This window comes from Epinephelus moara, chromosome 5 (genome assembly GCF_006386435.1).
Source record: "Epinephelus moara isolate mb chromosome 5, YSFRI_EMoa_1.0, whole genome shotgun sequence".
In the NCBI taxonomy this organism is placed as follows: domain Eukaryota; kingdom Metazoa; phylum Chordata; class Actinopteri; order Perciformes; family Serranidae; genus Epinephelus; species Epinephelus moara.
The window spans coordinates 29,868,809-29,893,001 of NC_065510.1; the positions used below are offsets into that span (position 1 = coordinate 29,868,809).

At 41.9% G+C, this 24,193-nt stretch overlaps 1 protein-coding gene across 2 annotated transcripts in view; it reads left to right on the forward strand.

The window, feature by feature from the left end:
• The window catches only part of gcgrb (glucagon receptor b), a 74,296-nt gene that overhangs the window by 32,939 nt on the left and 17,164 nt on the right, over window positions 1-24,193 (forward strand). For both annotated transcript variants that reach the window (XM_050045548.1, XM_050045549.1), the window contains exons 2-4: window positions 22,754-22,901; window positions 23,015-23,111; window positions 23,229-23,336. In XM_050045548.1, coding sequence (XP_049901505.1) covers window positions 22,848-22,901; window positions 23,015-23,111; window positions 23,229-23,336 — 259 coding nt within the window. In that variant the 5' untranslated portion in view covers window positions 22,754-22,847. The remainder of the gene's footprint in view (window positions 1-22,753; window positions 22,902-23,014; window positions 23,112-23,228; window positions 23,337-24,193) is intronic.

Below are 24,193 nucleotides of genomic sequence, written 5' to 3' on the forward strand. Positions count from 1 at the left end.
TTAGACGATAATTGTAATACACGCAATTCATCTGCGCAGCATTGATTTCATGGGATTCAAGGGTGTGATCAGTGTCAGATGTACAGGTACAGGTACTGTAGCTACTTGAACCAGTGATGAGTAATTTAACCTACACATCATTTTATTTGCTACCTTGTTTTGTCTTGATTTTTCCCTCTCTCAAATTTTATACTGTCTGTTTTTAGCATTATGTGCAAATAAACTAATCTAAACTAAAACTAAACATTATTCATCCCGTTATGCGTTGCCACGCATGTTTCCTCCTCCTGCAGCTGCCACGGTGTTGGCCTTTTCTCTAATGTTGCTTTTCTCCTCCTCGTATTTTAGAATAATTAATCTCTGATCATCACGAGAAATACTTTTTTTTCCCTCACATATGGCACTCTGTGAGGACGCTCAGTGACGCTGTGCTTCTCTCATGATTTTGATTGGTCCGCTGCGTGCGCGTTCACGGCTCTTGATAAAGCAACCCTGGGTTGAGTTACCGAGTTGATATCCAGCGTCATGATACCGATTATCCTGATTGCCATTGTTAGGGTTAGTCAACCCAGGATAGGTCTGGGTAACCCAGGAAAGGTTGATCTCGCTTCGTGATACAGGCCCCTGGTGAGGAAAGAACCACCTATGGGGAGCTCATCCACACTGAGAGGTGTCACAGCCTACGTCCATAGGGAGCGCCGCCACAGAGACCACCCCGACCCAGATAGACTGGGGTGGACTCCACACATGGTGCAGAGCCCCCCAGTCCTCCGGACCTGAGGGATGTCCAGGACGATGTCCCCGCGGGCAGACCGGGCACACCTCTCAGCGTGGAGGCCCCCCATGAGGAACGTGAATTAAAACCAGTCGGTTATCACAAGGTAAAGTCTACGAGCCAAGTAGGAACTCATGGGTGGAGCCAGCGGGAGAAACACTACTGCACACATTGAATGAGCTGCATATACTGGAAGCAAACACAAAGCTAGAAACCTTTTTGGGAGTATACACCAAGCAAGAAATTCCGTTGAACTGAAAGGTCTCCATCTTGGCATCAAATATCCATTTATTATTATACATCTATGCCCAAAGCCCGACGGACTGTCTGTGTCTACTTAGGCCATGTTTACACGAACACGATCCACTGAAAACAGAATCGTTTCTCATTTTCGTTTTGAAAAAAATTCCGCGTTTAGACGACAACGTTTTGATAACAATCGCTGTGCACACGGATCCTCAAAAATGACCAAAAACGCTGTAGTATACATGCCAGGCCAGGAGCTGGCGGTGTGACGCTTATGCTTCCTTCTACAGAGTGGTGATGTATAAGCAAACAAAATGGCAACAGCACAAATGTTTGTCTGGACAGACGACGAGGTGGAGTTGCTACAGTAGATCTACGCTATGATGGGGAAGTGTTGATAAATTCAACAGGGTGAGCAGCACAAGCAGAGCTCAGGAGTCCACCATTGATGTTGTGATGGTCGACTTTCTCGCGCATGCCTAGTGACTGGAAGCGTAATGCGCATGTGCGAAAAGTCTCCGTTTTCAGAGGAACTGCATATTGCAAGTTTACATGACAATGGAGACGCTGCCATTTCCAAAAAATTGCTGTTGTGTAAACGGTAGGCCAAAACGCAACTAAAGTTTACCGCTGAAATCGTTGTCATATAAACAGGACCTTAGGGTTGCAAAACTATGACTGGACAAACACTAAATGGGGGGGGGTTTAATGAAGTGTCAGTCCTTCTTTGATTAGATGAAAAATGCAGTGTTTGTTTATTAAAGACCTGCATCCCACCACATAACGAACATCACAGTTATGATAAGCCACCTATAATGTACTTTGTTGTCCCTTTGGGTTCTCAATTAATGTGGAGTTGTGCAGCGATGCTCTCCTGCAGATGACAGAAAACATATGGTCCTCTCCCTTTGCTTCCTCGAGGGCTTTTCGGTATACTCACATTTCCCTTTCATCCAGTTCTTCCCTCTCAGTCCTATCTCAGCGCATATATATATATATATATATATATGCTGCAGTATGTGTGCTGTCACATATTGTATTACAATAAGTCAGTGCACAGATACTTTATGCTTGACGCTTGTGTGTGTGTGCAAGGTTGTTAATTTCTGTGTTACATGCATGGTTACATATTAATCTACAGAACATGTCTAGAATGTCTTGCAGGAGATTATGTGAGTGCACAGTTGTGTGCCTGTATGCATTACTGATGTTGATTACGGGGAGCATGTAACACTATGGACAAATATGAACAGTTGGCTTCACCAGATGAACCCTCTGACTATCCTCGGTGACATCCTATCATCAAACACCTCACATTAGCAGCTCTGAGAGCCTCCACATACTGTACACCGGCTAATCTGGTCAGTGGGTGGAAAGACCCTAGTTTAAATTTCTAATTAGTTTCCACGTTTAGAAATTAGACCGCTCAGGACACAGCCAGTGGCGTTAGAGCAGAAATAACAGTTGGTAAAAAGAAATAACAGTTGGTAATATAGTATACATGTGTTACTGTCAGATGAGCCATCATGTTCAAAACTAGATCACAGTCACATTCTTTTTTTCATCACTTAGTTTTGAGTGCTAAAATCTCTCATCTTATGTAACAAATGTAAATGTGACACACACATTAGAACCAAAATATGTTAAAATGCTTTGGTCTCGCTCACTCCTCTCCGACAACAGGGACACAAGGCTCCAGTGGGTGCTCTGAAGCTGTTGGATGTGATGTTACATATTTGGCAGCATGTAGGCCAGGATCATTTTGGCCTGTTCTACAGTATACTGTGTGTGTCACTGTACAGCAGCAGTGTGTGGCATGTGGGCCACAGGCTACAGGCTAATTGCATGACACATGACGAAAAACTGAATGTCCTGTGGAGCTGCTTTCCAGGTTCACTGTCAGTTAATTCAGCCTCTTGAATGGTTTTGTCACAGACCTTATTCACAGTGAATGAAAAAATATTTCTGCGCCCACAATTTCTTTCTCTACAGTGGAATTATGATACAACTTTTCAGTGTAAGATGGATTCATAACCTTGAGCCACTTGCCAGCACTTCACAATTAATAGGAGAATTATAAAAGTATGCAGCGCTTAACATCGTTAGAGTTTTACTCAAAACACATACATACTTGTATTAATGCCACTGCATATCTACAGTTTACACAAAAGTGTTTACTGTGTGGGCTCATTCAGTCTGCTTGATTGACAACTCCCTCATCTCAAGGTATGATCATAATAGCCTTCTGTACAAATAATCTGCTCCACATTCAGGCCTGAATAAAAGATGCAACGTCACGTTTTTGACGTCAGTAATGAATCAATATAGAGCAAGGTAATCATACACTGTAAACAGACTGTGGGAGTGATGCTGCAGCATGGAGTTTGGTAGTTAATATCGTACATAACACGGCGCTGGAGTAATTACATACTCACAGTGCAAAGTTGAATCAAAGTGAACTCTGACTCAGGAGTTTGGTGGATGTGGCCACAATATAACACCTTCTGCTATTGTGCATCATTAAAAGTGTTATACACACACACACACACACACACATATATATATATATATATACATATATATTTATAAGTGCTGACTTCATTTATCTGTTCTCAGAATGTAACAGCAACGCAGAAACTGCATATCCACATTCATTCACTTGTATGAGCTTTAATTGAAGTGAATGGGAGTGAATATTCATGGGGTGAAAGGGTTGTTTCTTGTCTCCGATTCTGTTTGTAATATTCACGGACAGGATCTCAAGGCGCAGCCAGGGAGAGAATGGGTCTGGGTTGCATCTCTGCTTTTTGCAGACGATGTGGTTCTGGTGGCTTCATCACACCGTGACCTCCAGCATGCACTGGGACGGTTTGCAGCCAAGTGTGAAGCAGCTGGGATGAGAGTCAGCACCTCCAAGTCTGAGGCCTTGGTTCTCTACTGGCAAATTATAGATTGGCCCTTCTGGTTGGGAGAGTTACTGCCCCAAGCAAAGTAGTTCAAGTATATCGGGGTCTTTTTCATGATTGAGGGTAGAATGGAGCGTGAGATGTCAGTTGTTTGGTGCGGCATCTGCAGTGATGCGGGTGCCAGATGATGGTGGAGAGCTGAGCTGGAAGGCGAAGCTTTTGATTTACCAGTCGATCTACGTTTCGACCCTCACCTATGGTCATGAGCTTTGGGTAATGACCAAAACTTTGAGATCGCTGATACAAGTGGCTGAAATGAGTTTCCTCTGTGGGGTGGCTGGGCTCAGCCTTAAGTGCAACACACACCGCCGCCATACGCCGTGCGTCAAAACGCCCGCCTCCATTATATTCTATGAACCAACTCACACTGGCGCCGGCCGCCGCGCCGTGCCGCTCTGCTTCAGCCCACTGCTGTATTTGCCAGCGCTCACGGCGGCGCTGCGAGAAAAGCCTTTTATGTACGTTTCGGCCGCCGTAGGATCAACTCCGGTTGTTTCAAATTTTTAATAAGACGACTTTGATAAGAAACTCACCCGTGAAATCCAAGTTGCTGTTGCCTCAAAGTTTTTCCTCTTCTTCTTCCGTTACTAGCAGTTGGCAACTGTTGGCAACTAGTGTAGGTACAGCCACCTAGCGGTCTGGGGTGGGAAATACACGTCAACGGTGCCGCTGCGCGCCGCTGCCAGTGTGTGTTGGGGGGCGGCGGCGGTGTGTGTTGCACTTGAGAGACAGGGTGAGGAGCTCGGACATCCAGAGGGAGCTTGGAGTAGAGCTGCTGCTCCTTCGCGTCAAAAGGGGTCAGTTGAGGTGGTATGGGCATCTGATCAAGATGTCTCCTTGGTGCCCCCCGTTAGAGGTATTCCAGGCATGTCCCACTGGTAGGAGGCCCCGGGGCAGACCAAGAACATGCTGGAGGAATTGTATATCTCATCTGGCCTGGCAACGCCTCGGGATCCCCCAGGAGGAGCTGGAAAGCGTTGCTGTGGAGAGGGAAATCTGGAATACTTTGCTCAGCCTGCTGCAGCTTTGGATAGGTAGTTGAAAATGGATGGATGGATAAAAGTTAAATATGATCAAACCTTTACATCTTGTTGTCCATTGTTCCGGGAGACATTTTGTCATAGCAGGTTAAGCACAGGTGTAACTAATAACATTAATTGTGGCTGCATTCAATTACAGTCCTGTTTACTCGCAGACATGCAAACTCTGATTAACCAGTGAGAAAATGTCGTTTATCACGTAAAAATATGGCAAAGTGGGACAGCTTTAGTTGCTTGTGCCATTTTGCACCTTTGCATCAAGATTTTTTCGAGGTACTGATGGTGGACTTGTTTAACAAACATAGCCTCCCTCTTTCATTCCTTCATCCACCTTCTCAAAAATGTCTGCATTGTGATATTTGCACATATCCTAAAACCTGTTGATATCCAAGTTTATCATAACGTTTCAAAGTAGGTGTGTTCTGCTTCTGACCAAGGTAGGAAAAGCACAAGTGAAACTGATAACATTAACGATGGCTCAGTTCGCCTGACTGTCCCAGTAAGCTATTCAACTGAGGGCCTCCCCTAAACTGAATGCAGCTATGCGAAGCAAGATCACACTCGAGGTTGTGCTGATGTACTGCATGTCAGCACAGCTGTGATTCAGTCATCGGCGCAAGGCCACAGTCCGAGTGGAGAAAAAAATCACAGCCGTGCTGTTACTCAGTAGAACAGCACGACCTCGAGTGTGATCTTGCTTTTATGAAACACTTCTACAAGCGGCATTTATCATTTATATTATATATTCATATTTATTTTATATTTAACAGGTTATGATTTGTTTGTTTATTTAATGATTTATTTGGCTCCACCAACACAAATAGTTTGGCAACTGGACCCTGACTGGACTGTTGCCAAGCAACACACAAAACACTCCTGCACACTATAGCTTGCTGCTGTGTGTAGGTCAACCCTTTACCACAGGCAGTGACTTTGTATCACCTAGGCGACATCTGTGAGTTTTCAATTATTTTGCGACCAGTGAAATAAGTCACTTTGGTGGCATGTGTGCAGGTGAGTTAACAGCCTGATCAGAACGTTGCATCATGTTCAGGTGTCATATGTGTTTCCCTGGAGATTTGCAGTGCAGTATCCAGGCGTCTTTTATCCCTTTGTCTTTTTCTGACCATTTGTTATTTAACTCAGATGTTATTTGTGGTAATATGTTTCATTTTGCAGTGCAAAGTTTGTTACGATGACCTTTAACTTTGGCTGATTAATAATTAACATAATAAATGGAACACCTGTAAAGTAGGGTGATACATGCATGTAAAAGTCCCAGTGCTGTTTCACTGTGTCCTTGACACTCATGGAATGCCCCTTGCCCAATGAAATTGCTCGGTCAGAACTAATTATTGTATAATTGCTGTTATTGAATACACCTGTGCTTTTCCTACTATGACATCTCAAAATATCTGCTGTGAAAAAGGTCTATTGCTGGTTTTTGTTGCAAACTGCAAATCCCAATTTAGCCGCATATTCTAAATGCGCTGTATACATGTCCAAAGAATGCTCCTTCAACATGTCTTAATCAGAGAATGTTACATGTGGAAAAAGGCCTAAATCAGAAAATCCAAACAGAATATGCTGTTTACATAACTAATATAACTAATATCAAATCAGAGTACTGTCATATTTTGAATTAAAGTGGAATATTAGTGTGCATGTGAACATCGTCACTGTCATGTCCTTCAGTGGCCCTTAATTAGAACAGAGCTATCATTAACGTTATAAGTAACACCTGTGCTTTCCTTGTTATGACAAATCAAAATGTCTGCTGTGAAAAGGGTCTGTTCTTACATAACATGAGCAAACTCCCACTTCAGCTTTAATCAGCCAGACTAATTGAAAACACCTGTGTGAGTGTTAAGGGCCTTTAGTTGTTTTGAAATTTGATTCTTATCTAGCCTGGGAGGGCCTGAGACGACACACTGAGCGCAGCCACCTGGTTGTTGAAAGCACTGCTTAGGACTCCTGCGGATGAGGGCTCCCACGCTCCTGCAGATTCGCTGCAGGAGTGAAGGAGCCTGCAAATCTGAGCAGGTGGCTTGTTTGTCATCACTGGAATCTTTGACTGCATACAAATTAAAAAGAAGCTCTTTTTTTTGTTGCGTTACGTTTTACTTTCATTAGTGTAAAAAGCCTATTTAAGCTCATAAAATTACATTACGTACCTCTGAAGAATTGAATTCCCACTCTTTAGAAATAACATCACTCCAATCTTTTTTCTTGGACAGATTCCTAACTTCTCCGAGCCTCTCATCCAGCTCATGAGACAATTACTTATTTTATTTATTTATTCATTGCAGGACAGCTGCACATCTTTACCTCTGACCCTGCAAGCGTCCTTTGATTTTAGAGACGTGTGAGGAGGTATTGGAGGTATGTTTTGACGTTTCAACCACTTTAGGAAAACATTTAATTCCCAAACATGAATGTATTTTACAACAATACTGGTTGTTCCACATAATACTTAAGTCCTGCTGTAATCTCACATCCAACCCTTTTATCACATGAATATCATGTCTTTGCAGGAGACTCATTTAGTCTTTAAATCAGTGGCTTGAATTCAACAGGACACGTAGTTGAGTTTTTGATGTAGTTTTACCCCGTGAGCTCCTCTGAAGACAACATAATAAATGTAATTATCTTTAACAAGGTTTAAAGGGAGCAGCCAAACACACTCAGTTGAGTTATGAGCCAGGCCCGTAAGGATGCAAATGCATGCACACACACTCTCTCTTTGTGTCTCCTTCTTTCTCACACACACAGAGAAAAAGATAGGACTCTGTATCTCCAGAGGCGTCTGGCACATATGGGTCTATTTAGCTTTAACAGAATTATTAAATTATGTTTCTTCACTAAATCTGAAATGTATCCCATCAGACAGAGAGGAATAGACCAAAACTATTTCTCCTCTTATTATGTTGCTCACTTTTTATACTGTTTCAAATTGAGCCACACAGAAAAGAGAGAAATAAGTTTCTATTCATCTTTTTAATAGGTGTAGGATTAATTACAGCGACACCCTCAATGTGTTTCCTGGATTTATTCATGATGAAGTACACTGGGATGCAATTTTATTTTGAAGGGGAGGTGTTATTTACTGTGAACGGAAATCAACAGCTCTGGTGAGGGCTTGTAAATCAGTTATTTCTATTCAAAACAGGAGCACCCTTCACTACTTTGTAATTTACATCTCAACTGTCTTTAAGTCGCTGATGCAGCAGTATTTGATGCCAGGAAATAACTAAATCTTTGGATGTCCACCACCAATCAAAATGCTCTGTATCAAATGAAAACTCTATCAGACTCAGGCACTGGATATGAAATGTTTCAAGCCTCATTTTCTTGAAAGGTATATTTTTGCTGTTGATGCCATAAACAAGAGTCATAAATATGTAATTTGTCTATTTTTTTGCCAAAGTCCCGACACAGAAAACTTTTGTTATACTAATGTGATGCACTGGAAACACACATTTGTGTCAGGACATCATTTAAACATCCTGACTGTCAAGACTGTCGTGTCCCAGAATCAATCAAAGTTTAGCGCCGATTATTTGCAGTTTCACGGATTTAAAGATTCCTCGAACAGTCAAGCTTTAGTCAAAGACCAATCAGAGTTGTCTGATTATATAAAAAGCATTGAGAAGTGTGAGAAGAGTAGAGTAGAGTGCAGCAAAGTGAGATGCTAATCCAGGGATAATAGTTTAGGAACTCCTGTCCATTAGATGTGTGTAGCTCTGAATGAATGGGACTCTGTAGACATTTTTTATCCGGTGCTGTTGCCGCAGTAATCAGCATAATACACAGTGTTTCTCACCAGTGTGATGAAAAACGTGGTGCACAATAACAAAAAATTTGCATATAAATTTTCTGCGTGGCAATTATGCACACCGGATCCGGGGCAAATTATTTTACTCGCTGTGTTCCATTTTGGTCCATATAGAGAAGTGTTTCCTCCTAAAAGTGCCCATGTCCACTACCCAGAAGGAGATAGTCATCCCGAAAACAAACGCCCATTGCTCCTAGTCCTGTTCCTCTGAAAAATACGCTCTTCCTGCAGTTAAAGATTCACAACCTGTAATTAATCCAGTCTTAACTTACTTACTAACTACACCATTCAGCTGCTCCAGATATTGGATCTTGGATCTGACAAAAACATGATGAAATGTGAGTAGCATCACTCCTGCATGGAATCCCCCATAATGCCAAGCAGGGAGAGCTGTTAGATTAAGGTCCGTCAGACCAGCACCCATCGGGCTGCTGATGTTATTCTGCATAATAATTAGCCATGTGCTCCTGTTTGTTTGAGCCATGTAGTGTGTTGTGACCAACATGTAACGTTAGCGAGTGCATATCAGCTACATTAGCATCTTTATTGTACCCAAATTGCTAAGACATTCCCCATGGATGTTTAAAGAGACCTGGATACAATGCTCATTCCTATGAAAGCTGCTCGGTGGCACAAGAAACCAAAAACATCCAACTGCGGCACATACGATGACAAGGATGACTGCTGCTGCTTCCACATCATTGTGGCCAATAGAGCAGGTGCACAAGAGACTTTCGCCACCCAAGCTGGCAGCTCCCAGTGTAGCACTCTGCTAACTTGGATGGGGATAATATGATTTAATCTTGTGGCTCTCCAAGATTATCTAAATGGTATCAGACCAAATGAATCAAATCCTGATAATAAAACATGTCATTTTGCGGAGGTTACAATGTTTGCAAAAATTCATCCACTGATTTACAGACAATCCTTTTGGTCCCAATGGGATCACATGACGGACTCAGAAGTTGTAATTACACTGTTCAGCCATTATGAAAATTGGCTTCAAGGCTCAGCGCCCCTCCTGGAGGCCTGATATTCCCCATTTGGGCTGCAAGCTAGCTATAACCTGGAGTTATGAAATCAATGGGACAAAGGGTTTCATTGGTTGAACACATATCTCCGCAAGTGGATCTCCCCTGTTATCCAGGGCAGACTGAATATTTTCCCCCATATGTCTGTTACGCAGGAGTGTGTAAGCACTCATAAGAACCCACAAAATCAGGTCTTTGGATGAAAATATGTGCTTGGTGTGAAACGGCTTTTAATCTGAGACTGTCCTCGAAAGAAAAATGTAAGCATCAGCTGTCCCGGCAAAAAACAGAAAACAATTACGTTGACGTGACATGATGATTCTTGTTGGGTGATGTAAGAATCACAATCCAAATGTTGGGTTTCAACATGGGAGAATGCTACCCATTTCCTGTTTTCTTTCAATGATCAACATTGGTTTCTTTAAACCATGTTGACAGCTGCTTCCTTACTCACACGGTCATTATTGTAACCATGAAACAAAAGCCCCCTAACCATGATAAAGTTCTAATTTTATCCTAAACCACATCTTTCCCTGAACAAATAAAACTGAATGAGATACAGTGTTTCAGTCCCATATTAATCAAAAATTTGAATATTAGCTTATTCAATGGAATAATAATAATACAATGAATTTGTATAGAACTTTTCAGGAAAGAAAAAAGGCAACTAAACAAGAAATAGAATAATAAAACACAGAAGCACTAAAATACTTATAAGTGCAGATATGCGATTAGATGAAATAGAATTTCACAGTGACTGCTCAGAATAGTATATTTGAAACATTTTCAATTGTTTCTGAATATTAACATGCTTACAGAGTCATCCACTGACGTTTGTTAATCCCATAAAGAGAGTGGCTCTCATTCACTGCTGTCATGGCAACTCCTGGGAAGGTGCTCACGACACAAGGCAAGGTTTTTGTTCAGAAGAAGTTTTTTTTTATTATTATTCATTTCCTGTCATGTTTCCCAGAGTAATGCTTTAAGCTTAAGTGTCTGCCCAGTGATCAAAGCCACGGTTGTGAAGGCAGGGAGGGATGTGAAGCTCTGAAGGACATTGTCCAGCAGCTTTTCCCTCTGAGCTGCGCTCTGTACTGTATGGCTTCATGCCCTCAAAAGACAACATTGGCCTTTTTTACAAATAGCATTCTGCTTCCATTCAGGGTAGATAATGAACATAAAGCATCGGCTATTTCAGGCTGTTTGTTGTGCGCTGGTTGTTGAGGGGATTGATTGGAGGATGCAGGTTGCATTTTACGCGGTATGACTGATGTGCTCTGATTTTCAACGAGTCTTTTGATTTGTTGGTTTTCAAATCTCATCTTTCCACCTTCAGTTTTCAGAGCTCAAATTGAGATGGTTACCTTAAAATAATTTCCAAACGACAGATTTCTGTGCATGTATTGCTATAATTATATATTCACACTTTTACAGCTTTTCCCATATTTACTCAGTATTTTCCAGTTTCTGTGTGTTGGTCAGAAGAAGTCGTCTATTTGCCACCCAGCCATCATCTTGTGTGCTTTCTCATGTACCGTGGTCACAGTGTTGGTGCCATGATCTTTATCCATACCTTTAGACAGCACACACACATGCATGCAGGTATGTATGCAGGCGCACACATGCACAGTTGAGTTTTGTAAACCAAGCCACCATGTCACGGAACAGCAGTACAGGGTTGTTAAATTCTCCTTGTTTGCTTTTTTGTTTATGTATTAGCTTTGTGCTTTATCATGCCCATAAAACCTGCCGCTGACTGATGATTAGTTTTGTGCATCGCTCGTATGTGTGTGTGTGTGTGTGTGTGTGTGTGTGTGTNTGATTAGTTTTGTGCACCGCTCGTATGTGTGTGTGTGTGTGTGTGTGGTTGTGTGTGTTATCGTCACCGTTGGTCGCTGTGGTTTATCAGGCTGCCAGAGACCAGTTTGTATCCCTCATGTTTACGGCTGTCACAGGTGTGACGGTGTGTGTCGGGACGTGTTTAGCAGATGCGCCTCTGGCAAATGCATGACAGGCAGGTTGGGTGGTTAGTTTGGATATGATACACACTAACACTCACTTGTGACATTTCTCTCCCCAGGGACAGGGTTTTAGGAGACACTATGGATTAGCCCAGGTTCATCTGTCCTTTTGTCCTCCTGCACATCATCTGCTGATTGTGTATATATCAACTACCTTTGCTGAGCAGTAGTGCATCACATTGCCTTACTTGACACTGCACTTTCTGCGCATGTTGCACACGCACAATACCATCAAACTGTAGTGAACCAAAATGTCATGTTTCCTATTTCTGTCTGTGCTTAATAAAGAAGGTGTTTTGTATGGGTGTGGAGGCTGTAGAGTTGTTGGAAGGCACTTTTGACAGAGCTGGGCTGAGTAACGAAAGTTGAATTGTTCAGTATTTTTGAAACCACTCTTACTGGCTTTCTTGGAGTAGGAGGTGGGGAATGCACCCAGAGCCAACCCTGTGATCAGCAGACGACCCGCTCTACCTCCTGAGCCACAGCTGCCTCACATGAGAGTGGTATCAATCTTCACATCTTGTTCTCAAGAAACTGCACAAACTTATTTCCCAAAATGTAAGTGCATTTTGTCCCCCTCAGCCAGCTGCATCAACCTTACATGAGGTAATATATGCTCTGTTTATCAACTGGTTGTGTAACTACTGTTGGTGTGCGCTGGCAGGAGAATGTAGTGTCGTCTGTTTCCATGGGAGAGAGTGTGTGTGTGTGTGTGTGTGTGTGTGTGCGAGCAATGCGAGGCTGGAGGACAATATATAGTGAGCAGGATATCTATGGTATACAGTAAGTAAAGCATTTTTTATGGAGGAGTCCAGGGAGCAAATGGCTGAGGATTTAGGGTCTGGCTCATGGCATTCTCCACGGGACACTGAGAATGGTATGTGCTGGCCTTCCTCTTCCCATGTGCTCTTCCTCTCTCTCTATCTCCGCACACTCCTCACGTCCACACACAACTTTTACGATGCTCATCTGGACACTGCTGCACCCACCACCGGACACCTCAGATGCAGTGTTGCCATGATTTAACCATATCAGACTGAAATACTGCCTTATTCTGGATGTAGTCAGCTCAAAGCCGCTCGGACCATCTGCCAGCGGCTCAGCAGCATCCAAACGCCTTTCCAACCCAGATGTCTCCTAACTGGGAGTGTTGATGATATGAGAATGATATCAGTGCTGAGAGCCAAACAATCCCCACTATTTTAATGTGAGAACCATGAAGCGTAGAGCTGCTACGTGCAGTGAAAAAACGTAATCTCCTTAATGGACGGACACTAAGGGACGTTGTAGGCTGACACACAAAACCCTGCAGCTCACCAAATTCTTTGGCATGGTGCTAAAGTAACACTGTTTGCAGAGTAAAGGGACATATTGGACACGAGAGCAGCATGTGTAAACTACTGTCTCTGTCAGACCCTCATCTGCTATCTCTGTGTGTTTCCCATTGAATTGACCTCCCATATGAGACAGGAAACAAGATGGTCAGGAAATTCTCCCTTGAGAGGGCCAAAGAAATAATAAGGAAGGGAACAGGGCTGCATTCTCTGCTTTGGCTGATGCCATTTTTTTTTCCTCTACTGAAAAGTCCGTTTGCTTCTGAATGGCTGTAGAGAAAAGAGGGGGAAGGACAAGGAGAACATATGATGAGAGGAAGAGACACACACACAGAGATGAAAAGAAAAAAATATATGGCTCTTGCTCTGTTTGTGAAGGATAACATCTGCTGAGGGAGCAGATTCTGGGTCACTTTCATCACCCACCTCAGTTAATCATAACACATAGCTTCACACGCTTGCATGCACGACAACACAAACACACCCGCACACACACACACACACGTGCATGTGCGCACAGACACGTCACGACTACACAACCGTCACTAGCCAAGTACACTGGATCTGCTTAAACTACTGTCACTGAACAGAGCGCTGTATGAGGGTCCTTTAAGGACATTAATACATTAGTGTGCATGGCTGTTCGACTATGTATGAGATATAAAAGGTAATTCAGTAGTAAACAAAACATAAAACTACAGCAAGATCTCACAAGAGACAGGCTCAAACAGGCAACCCCACTGCATGATTTTATTTTGCATTTCATCAGCAACCATTTAAAACATACTGACTAGGGGTGTAACGGTACACAAAAATCTCGGTTCGGTACGTACCTCGGTACACAAGTCATGGTTCGTTTTTTTTCGGTACAGTAATGAAAAAAATAGACAACTATTAAATATCTTTTACTTATTGGTAACGTTATTAAAACATACCACCACAGCAGTTAACTCTTTTTACACAATTTTTGAATGAAACAAATATATATAAAATCCTGCTTTTTCACATTGTTTGAATGAAAATAGAAATATAAAAGTGAAAAATAAAATCCTGCTGTTTTTTTAACACATTTTTTGAATGAAAAATATAAATATACATTTCTGCTTTAACAGTTTTACTCAATTAAAATAAAAAGTATAGTGCAGCTGGTCAGCTTTAAAGCCTGCTCAGATTCAGTTTTACTAGGAACTTACTTAGCTTTCCCACTTTGTTAAAGTGCAGTAAACAAAACATGCTTATATCTAAAGTGCAGCTTAAACAATTTTACTCAACTCCAATGGCGTTGGTTATTTCTTTAGCGCGATGGTCAGGGAAACGCTCTTTCTTTTTAAACGACGACGATATCGTAGTTTGCACCAGATTGCTTTTTCTAGTCGTGCCGGTTAACGTTCAAACTCGGGTGGTGTCGCTTTAGATGCGTTAGCATGTTAGACGTGTTTCCAAGTACATACCCGACCGCTGTTCTGCAGTGTCGGCACACTGCTTTTGTCTTGTCAACTTGTTTATTTCCATCTTCGTATTTTACCCTGAAACCAAAGTGTTCCCAAACGGAGGACTTAAGGTTTGCAGGTGGGTCTTCAGGTTCGTCAGGCTCACTTGCCATGTTGTCAAAATGCGAGAATGCGCTGCACAAAGTGAAAGCGGAGATTTACGGTCGGACTCGGTCCGTCACTCAATTATGTCCGTCGGGGAACTAGATATTTTAAATGGTTCTGTTCGCAAAAACGGAATTAAAATAAAACAAAATAAAATAAAATAATATCCTGCGCCCAATAATTCGGTACAGGGTCATGCCGAACCGAAAGTCGCGTACCGAACAGTTCGACACAAATACATGTACCGTTACGGCCCTAATACTGATAACTTCTTTTTAAAAGATAACTTCAGCAAATTTGTGTCTACGTGACTAATGGGAGCAAAAATTTATAAAACAGGTTCAGTACTGAGTGAGCTGCAAAACAGGGCCATATGCACTCTCAGTGTATGACGTCTAAAAGTGCTGGTGTCTGGTAAAATTATGGAAAGGATCCCTGCAGAGACAGAACTTTGGTTAAAGAGTGACATCCTTTTTGTTTAACCAGAACCAGCTCCAAAATCGCCATCGCCAAACCCACCAGACTCCATTTAAATAAACAGTAATTTTAGCGTGTATTGAGTTGATATGTTTTCACACCTAACTGGATGTATTAAGGGTTTATTTCAACTAAACCAGAGTAGGCGATTTGTAGATCAGTGGACAGATGAACCAATATGGTTTTTGTGGGTTTTATTTTGTTTCTGTGGCCTTTAAATGAAGTGTGTTTTACTATGATAATATAACTGTTTATTTAAATGGAGTCTGGTGGGTTTAGTGATAGTGATTTAGGATCCTACTCTTCCACAAAAAGGTCTATCTCTGATAGATACAGGACCTATTTATAAAGTGTTGCTCCCCATAGTCACACAGGAAACACTGGAAAATAGGGTCCAGGTTGAAAAAACTAATGAACTTATGCAGAAGTATCCTTGTCAATCATCATGTAGGAACCACTAGAAGTGTGTGGTGGTGTATGTATCTGCAAAGACTCTGCCCTCTGGCTGTATTATTTTTTTTTATTTCGACTTGTTTTCTGTGTTCAGAGCATGCATGGACACGAACTCCACAGCACTCATGTGAGGTTGGGACTTTATGAAATGGTAGCAGCGAGGTGCAAGAGACACAGGAAAAAAATGCAGATATATTGAGGTGAAATGCAAAATGACAGTGAATCCTGGATTGGCTTTTACTTTCACCTTTGCTCTCAAGGTTATTTACAAATAGTAACTGACAGTCTTTTGTAGTATAGGTTTAACTCTAAAGGAGTTGAGTTATACCAACTGGCCAACAGAAATAAGGAATTGATAAGTCAATGAATTTAAATGAAAGTGCAGAAGTATAATGAATTGAAGGCAAAACAAAGATATCTTGTTGGCCTTTGAAACAGTCATTAAACAAATTACACACACACACACTGAGCCTTTGACTGTCCATCTCAATTACTGTGTTGAAAAAAAAAAGTCTTTCATCCTTGTCCTCCTTGACTTGTCATCAGCACTGTTCCTGTGTAACACACAGATCACACACACACACACACACGTGCATACAAACACATACATCATTGTTTTGCTTTTAGACCATGAATCCAGTGTCTGCAAGCCTCATTGATGACAACGGCTCTGTGTTCCTGTTGTTCGTCAGTCGTGTTGAATAAGATGTCCATGATGTGCACGTATTTCACATTTTACGAAACTGCACTCTGTCTTTGAATGGTCTCTCACTTGAGACTGAATTCAGTCTTTTCATCTACTCTTTTTCTCTCACTCCTTATTTGTGTCCGTATTTCGCCCACTTTGTCCCTGGCGTTGTATGGCGAAACAGCAAAAGAAACTCCATCAATCTAGTATGTATCTGTATGAAGAACAAGAACGAAAGAAAAAGTTTTGTATTAAGTTTAAACAACAGCACAATGGATTACTCGCTTGCAAACAACCTTCACAGTACGAATGTCTTTGAACACAACGCCATCCTTCTTCTTCTGCTTCTTTTCTGTGTCCCAATACATTGCAATGGTTTCCTGCCGGTTGGCAACACCCACGTAAAGGAGCATTATCGCCTTCAGGTGGGCTGGAGTGTATAACGCTTCAGGGTTGAACGAACAATCAAGTGGAAGTTTACACATGGGTGTGAGGCAGCTGAAAAAATAGTTCCACAATCGAGATGAATAGCGAAACCACAGTTTGCTACGATTTTTTATGTCATCAGCGAACACCACTGACCACTCTGTGAGTTTCATGGCTTTGAAAACGAACGTTTAGGGTGGTTTTAGGTTCACACATGGCCATAGGCAGCAGTGTTAAGCCAGGCAGGGGAAAGCCAAATTCTCTGAAAATGAGCAATCGTCACTATTTTGGTCTTAGCCATTCTATTTCATCATAAACAACCCAGAAATGGGGCTCAAAGTGCAAAATACCAGACTTCTCCTTTAATTATGTAGAGAGCAAAATGCAGAGTGTTACCAGTTGTTGAACTATTTCAGAGGACGATGAGCATCGAAGAAAATTTCACTGTAAGCACCAGTTTGTGCGGACTATGTTAAAACAGATGTGTGTTTCGGTGGTGGGCGTTAAACTGTGGGATTCTTTGCAGGATGATTTAAAGGGTTGTGTAAATATTTTTCAGTTTAACAAAATGTATAAAGGAAGAACAACTGGACTCTATGGAGTTGTTGTGTTGAAGTGGACATTGTGTACAGCTTCCAATTCTTCTGTTTGTTTATTTATTTATGTTTCCTTCTAAAGTTACTGTAGGTGTTGGTTATTAACTGTAACTGGCAGAGCATCTGTTTCTTATGGTTATTTGTGTTTTGAGAGAGGGGCAGGTAAAATAAGATTGTTTCTTCTCCCTGCTCCTTTTCGGTCATGGAATGTGCACTAGAATTTTATTTTATTTTATTTATCTTTTGATTGATAGATTTGATTGATGCATATGGACCTAAGCGGAACAAATAAAAATGAAATGAAATGATATTATATTGATATATTGAGAAAAATAATGACAAAACCTTTAGAAAATAGCTGTGAAAAAAACCCAATTGACCAAATACCAGTGAAAAAAAACACGTCATTTGGGTGAACTGACCCTTTAAAGTTTGAATTATGTCCAAAGTTTAAAATAGGTGGACAGAAAGTAAGCAATAAAGGGACAAATTAAAATAAAGAAAAAGGGAAAAGCAGTTGGCTGTCATTCTCCATGCGGGGCAGAGCGGCTCACTGAGGCAGAAACATAATTATGACTCTGTTTAGCTCCATTACAGCCGCTGCACTCCTGCCTCTGTTACCACCCACATACTCCTCATACTCTGCCTAATTACCCATCCTCATCACATGGAGGCTTATTGATTTAAACATCATAATTGGGAGGTGCTCTTGGTGGACAGCATAACCTTAATGATAATGGGAAATGGTCTATTTTCCACATAGACTTCATTATCAGCCATTTGATCATCTGAGGTCATTGATGTGTGATAAGTAGTTTCCTTGGATGTTCAAATGATTCGCTGTCACACATTTCCACCCTACTTCCTCCTTCCTTTCCGTCCTGCTCTGTCTCTGTGCTTTCCCCAGGACAAGCAGGCAGATTGTGCACTTAAATGGAAATGTGTGGGAGGAGAGAGGCACGGCCTTACTCCTGACACACGGATACAGGACAAGAAAGAAAATGAAAGGAGGCACACTGAGCTTATGGAGAGGATGGCAGATATGAATGACAGGAACTGGCAGACTGACATGTTTCACGCACTCTGCAGAGTGTTGATGATTCAAACAAAAGGAGTAAAGTGCAGTATTGCTGTCAGGAATGTTTAATTCATCAGGAGATGGAGGAGAGCAGGAAGCTGCTGCAGCTTCACCCGTTGATAATTTACATTTTGAGCTTAAAGTGCTACCTCTGTGGTCCCTATAGAGAAAGATGGGGAAAAAGCATGTGGATGTGTGTGTGACAAATAAACAATGTAAACAATGGCCACTCAGTATGTTTAAGCAAATATCCCTTGGGTGATGTAACTGCTACAATGACCGCACAAACACACAATGAGAGAGAGGAGCGTCTGTGACCGCTGGTCGTGTACTTGATTTACATGAACAGCGCAATATTCAGGAATATTCCAAAGGAAGAAGCCGTGACTCACACAGGCTGATTGTGCTCATACAAATCAGTGAGCGTGGTTGTGCGGATATTTTCTCGCTTTCTATCTCTGGCTTTGTCTTTCTCCTTGATAACACACAAACAAACGCACACAGCTCTGTATTCATCATGTGATTATCTGACAGGGACGATGAGCCTTTTTCACTGAATTGCCATGTAAAATATGTCCAGAGTGGCTATTCAGAAGAAAGATGGAAGCATTGGCTCAGTAACAGCTGAAGTTCAAAGAAAGGTTCCTCTGAATAAAATGTCAAATAAAAGTAAATCATTATTAAAATCAGAGCCTAAAAAGCACTAGAACTACAGATCCGTATTGTAGCGTTACTGCTGGATAAAAACCAACACCAATTTAAAACATTTTTATGTTTTTACTTCCACCAAAAGATTAGGTGTGATGTGAGAAACTTTCACGGCCTCTTGGGCCTTATTAAAAAAGTCTACTACAAACCTCCTCTGAAAAAAAAAAAAAAAACCTCAAAAATGCACCATCATCAGGTTCCTTTTTTGCTCCCATAAAAGATGCATTTTGAGATACAAAGATTACCTCCAGCTCTACTGATACATTTCAGCGAAAAGCAGCAACAAGCGGCTACTGCAAAACATTTTAAAGGGGATTTAATTACTTAGTCTTGAAACCTGAGATGCTCCTACCTGGAAACTGAGATTTATACAGGCTGGAAAAGGCATTATATCCTCATTCCACAGCATGCCTGAGTGTGTGTATGTGTGTGTCTGGTGTGTGTGCGTAATGTAAAACCTGCCCGTGAGGTCGATAAGGCTATCAGTTTGAGACAATCCTGTGATTATGTGCTGTCCTCCTCTCAGTATTGTGGTTAACTAAAAACAGACACACAGACGCTGCCAGCAACACACATGTTCACGCGAACACACACACAAAGGCGCACATGCTCTTATGTGCCCAGCTACCCATGAAAATCAAGTAAAATTCTATAAGTGACTGTGCATAGACAGGAGGTTTGGAGATGAAATTACATAAACTGCAGATTACAGAGATCCTTTTATAAGCTCCAGTGTGTCACATTTAGGGGCCTCTCTTGGCAAAAAAGGAGTATAATATGCATAACAATGTTTTCATTAGTTTATAATGACCTGAAAATAAGAATTGTTATGTTTTCGTTACCTTAGAATGAGCTGTTTATATCTGCATACAGAGGGGATCCCCTCCCACAGACTCTGCCATGTTATTCTTCAGTAACACAGAAGTGGCAAACCAAACACCTGCTCTAGATAGGGCCATTTGCATTTTCACGTTGGCCACTGGAGTTCCTCTACACGCTTGACGCATGGAAGAAGTTTCAGTTCTGCAACCTCACCACTAGATGTCACCAAATCTTACGCACTGGACCTTTAAGCCAAAAATACATGTTGGATCAAAAATGACCCGACTTAGAATTGATTATTTTATTCTGAAGGCTGCGTAATTTATATGTTATGACAGAAAAAACATTTGGCGTTACTGATAGGAACACTTTCTTTTGTCAACAAATCAGATTAAAAGCCCAAAGCCAATGTGTTAGTCAGTCTCCCAACACTGTGTGACATCTGCAGCACCAAGCCCATCAGAGCCTCTGTCCACACACTGATTTTTTCTTTCCTTTATATTATGCTCCAACTGCTTCTGGTTGACAATCAATGAATTTTTAAGAAAGGTCAATTTTTATGATATAACGTCACTGCTGCTCCATTGTCAAGGCAACTGTATTATCAGTCAGAGACTAGCGTGGCAGCAGATTGGCCGGACACTTAAAGTTGCTGGTGAGTTTTGTGCTCCTATCACTGTTCACAGTGTGAGCTTTTTTTTTTCTTTAGTTCTTTCTGTAGGCAACCCTCTGTTTATGGAGCTAGATTAGCCACCTAGCTGACGTTAATGTCAAGACATTGTTATCATAGAAACATACCCACTTGTGGCACATCATTTAAAAAAGTGCTAGAGGCGCTTTCTATCACACACTAGGATGAAGCGCTCCCCAGCGCCTGCCTCTTTTCTGCTGAAGAAAAACATGATGTTGACACACACCCTTAGTTCCTACTCTCTTTCTTTTATGTGTGAGTTACTTAAAAAAAAGGCTTTATAATTTCCTAAGACAGCTGGGCACTGTAGGTTTTGCCTGAAGTTACTCAAACAGAAGGAAATAGTGAATTTATTAGGGACTATATTCTGTTGCGAATTAATAAATGCTTGATTAGTACATGCTCCAGTGAGTATTTACAGGAGCAGAACGGTGTGTGTGAGACTGACTCTACATAAACGAATGCGTGTGTTCATCATGTTAATGAACGTGTCACACTGCCCAACGATGTGGCTCGCTGATGTGTTTTGGACAACAATAGAGGTTCATGGCACGGAGGGAGACTTTATTATCAGGATACACAGACAAGACTTTTTTAAATTTAATAAGAAAAAGCAATTACCAAATAGAAAGCAGTTGTTGTTTTACCCATTTCATGCATTCTAGGGTCACCTGAGTTCAGTCACAGAGAATTTCCTCAGTGTATTTGATCATGAACATATTTCATCCTGGTGTAGTTTAATCTCACAGATTGTGTACCAAACGTGTATATAACATGAACATCCGCCTGCAGGAGCATGTAAACTGTTCCGTCTGTCCTGCTGCTCTCCGCTTTGCTGCTCAGTCGATATGAGCTGCATGTGATCTTAACACTGTTCGATAAAAGGTCTGTTGCAGGATGAAAAAAACAGCAGCAGCTCACTGTAATGTTTTTTGCTCTGTCGTCCTTTCGACAAAAAGATGATAATCTTTACACTGTGATAACACGACAGGCGGAAACACACACAGAAAAACAAACACACACACAGCCTGATGCAAATGCATCATCATCATCATCATCGGATGTACTTCAGCAGAAGCACAGAGATTGGAACAGAGTGGAATTTGAAACGTTTTAGCCAAAAATGTTTCCATGGTCAAGGTGTTTTTTGCAGAAACGTTTCAGATTTCGTTTTGTTCTCCAACTTCGTGGGTGAAGACAGTCAACTGGTGCCACAGGAAATGCAACACACAAACACACACAAGCAATTCTAGCCATTTATAGAATTTGTTGCTGTAGATTTCTGACAACAGACTCTAAGTGAAGTATTTTGGATAAGAGGCTAAGTGTAGACAAACACACCTTTAGGATTCTGTCACTGTGGGAAAATCTCTACAGGCACCATCTTCTCCTGTGACCCACTTCCCCCCTGCTGTCCCATCCCATAATACAGCCACCAGTTGTGCTCCCATGATTGATGCTTTTGTGTGGCAATTTCGCAGTTTTGAGAAATGTATAGAAAAAGGACCGCACTTGTCCGATATGTACAGAGCACAGTTTGCTTCATGAATGACAATGTTGTTTTTGCCGTGGAAAGTGTGAAGTTAAATTCTACTGATTTTCACCTCAGCTGAGGCGTCCCAGGAGCTTTTTTAAAGGACAGCTCAAGCTTTTGTGTTAATCAATCCAACTGGATGAGCTCTCAAATAAAGGTCTTTGTGAAAAGCTGGCAGTGTGGAGGAACATAGTTTTCATCTCGCTGTGATATGTGTGTAAGCGTGTGTGTGTGTGTGTGTGTGTGTGTGTGTGTGAAAGAGAAGCAGTCACTGATTGTTGCTTGTTTTTTCTTGTTTATTGATTCTTGATGTCTTTATTATTCCACTCCATCTCTCTTTCAGTTGGGGTTCAAGCAAGCCCCTCGTGCACACACACACACACACACACACACACACAGTCTACTACCTAACAAGCTTCTCCATATCATGTGTGTAGGCCACAGGGTGTGATAGGTCCGAGACCGCCTCATGTGTCGGGCCTCCTCTGTGTTTTGGTCCCCACTGACCCCCATCCTCCCAGCATCAGTGGGATGTCCCAGGTGTGTCTCCTCTTGGCCTTGCTTATGCTCTTCAGCTGCACAAAGGTACGACTCACAGCCTCTCTCTCTTTTTCACATACCGACACACACGTGTCCTTAATTTTGGATGATGGGGGGGTTGTTTCTGAAACTTAAAATTAGGATTTCTCCTCTTGCAGGTCTCCTCTACTAACTCCCTGGAGCTTGTGAAGGAGCAGTGGAGCAGCTACAAAAACCAGTGCCAGGCCTACCTCAACGCCACGCCCCCCGCCACAGGTGAGCCCCTCTCCTCCCAGCGTGAGCTCATGCTTGTACAAAATGCATGCAGGACAATAAAGCCTGGCCTGTTTTAAGCCAAGAGCACAGATTTCACAGATCTGCTCTCCACTGCAGGGCTGGTGTGTAACAGGACCTTTGACCAGTACGCCTGCTGGCCTGATGGACTCCCAGGAGCCACTGTCAATGTCTCCTGTCCATGGTTCCTGCCATGGCATCGAAAAGGTGTGTGTGTTATTGTAAGATAAGATAGATGCAGAGTGTAAATAAATAGAGTGCAAAACATGCAAAATATAAACTGCACTTGGTAGAGTGTGTATCTTCTTCAGGCGGCTATGATCCAGCTGTGGCGCGTCTGCTGGAGCAGATCCTGACCACTTTAGACGGTTGAACTGTCCCTACCATCTTTTTTACAGTAAAGATGGCATCGGGAAAAAAAGAGCTTTTTTCATCTTGTATCATGTTGTACTTTAGTGGAGCACAACCTATCTGGTATGGGATAAAGCTGCAGATGCTGCGCTTCAAAATGAGATCAAACTTTTCTTTGTCCTGGCTTATTTTGATTTGGCTACCAACATCAAGGCACTAAATCCAACTTGTAATGCGTTAGTGATAAGCAATATGACAACGTGGTGTACATAATAGTTTGTCTGTTTATAAACAGACTAACAGAGCCACTACTGTCTGACAGGCCGTGTGCAATTTACTGCCAAGCCGAGGCCGGCAACATGAAGGAGATCAAATTTCAGTCGAGATGGGAGGCGAGACAAGCGGCTCGCATTGTGTTTGTTTACGGGAATCACCACAACCACATGAGGTCCTTGAGCATACGGTCGTAAATGTGCGCTCAAAATCTGAGGCTGATTGGTCCAGTTGTGTGCGAGATGAGCTGCAGGCAGACGGATAGACAGACTCACACATGCATGACCAAACACATGATCCCCTTAAGGCTTACTCCTGACGTAACATTATAGATGATCAGAGAAGTGCAAAAAGTCAGCGTGCACAATGCCTCAAATGTGAACAAGTTAACAACAAGTGTTAAAATATAACAATAAAATATGTCTTGAATTGAATTTAGT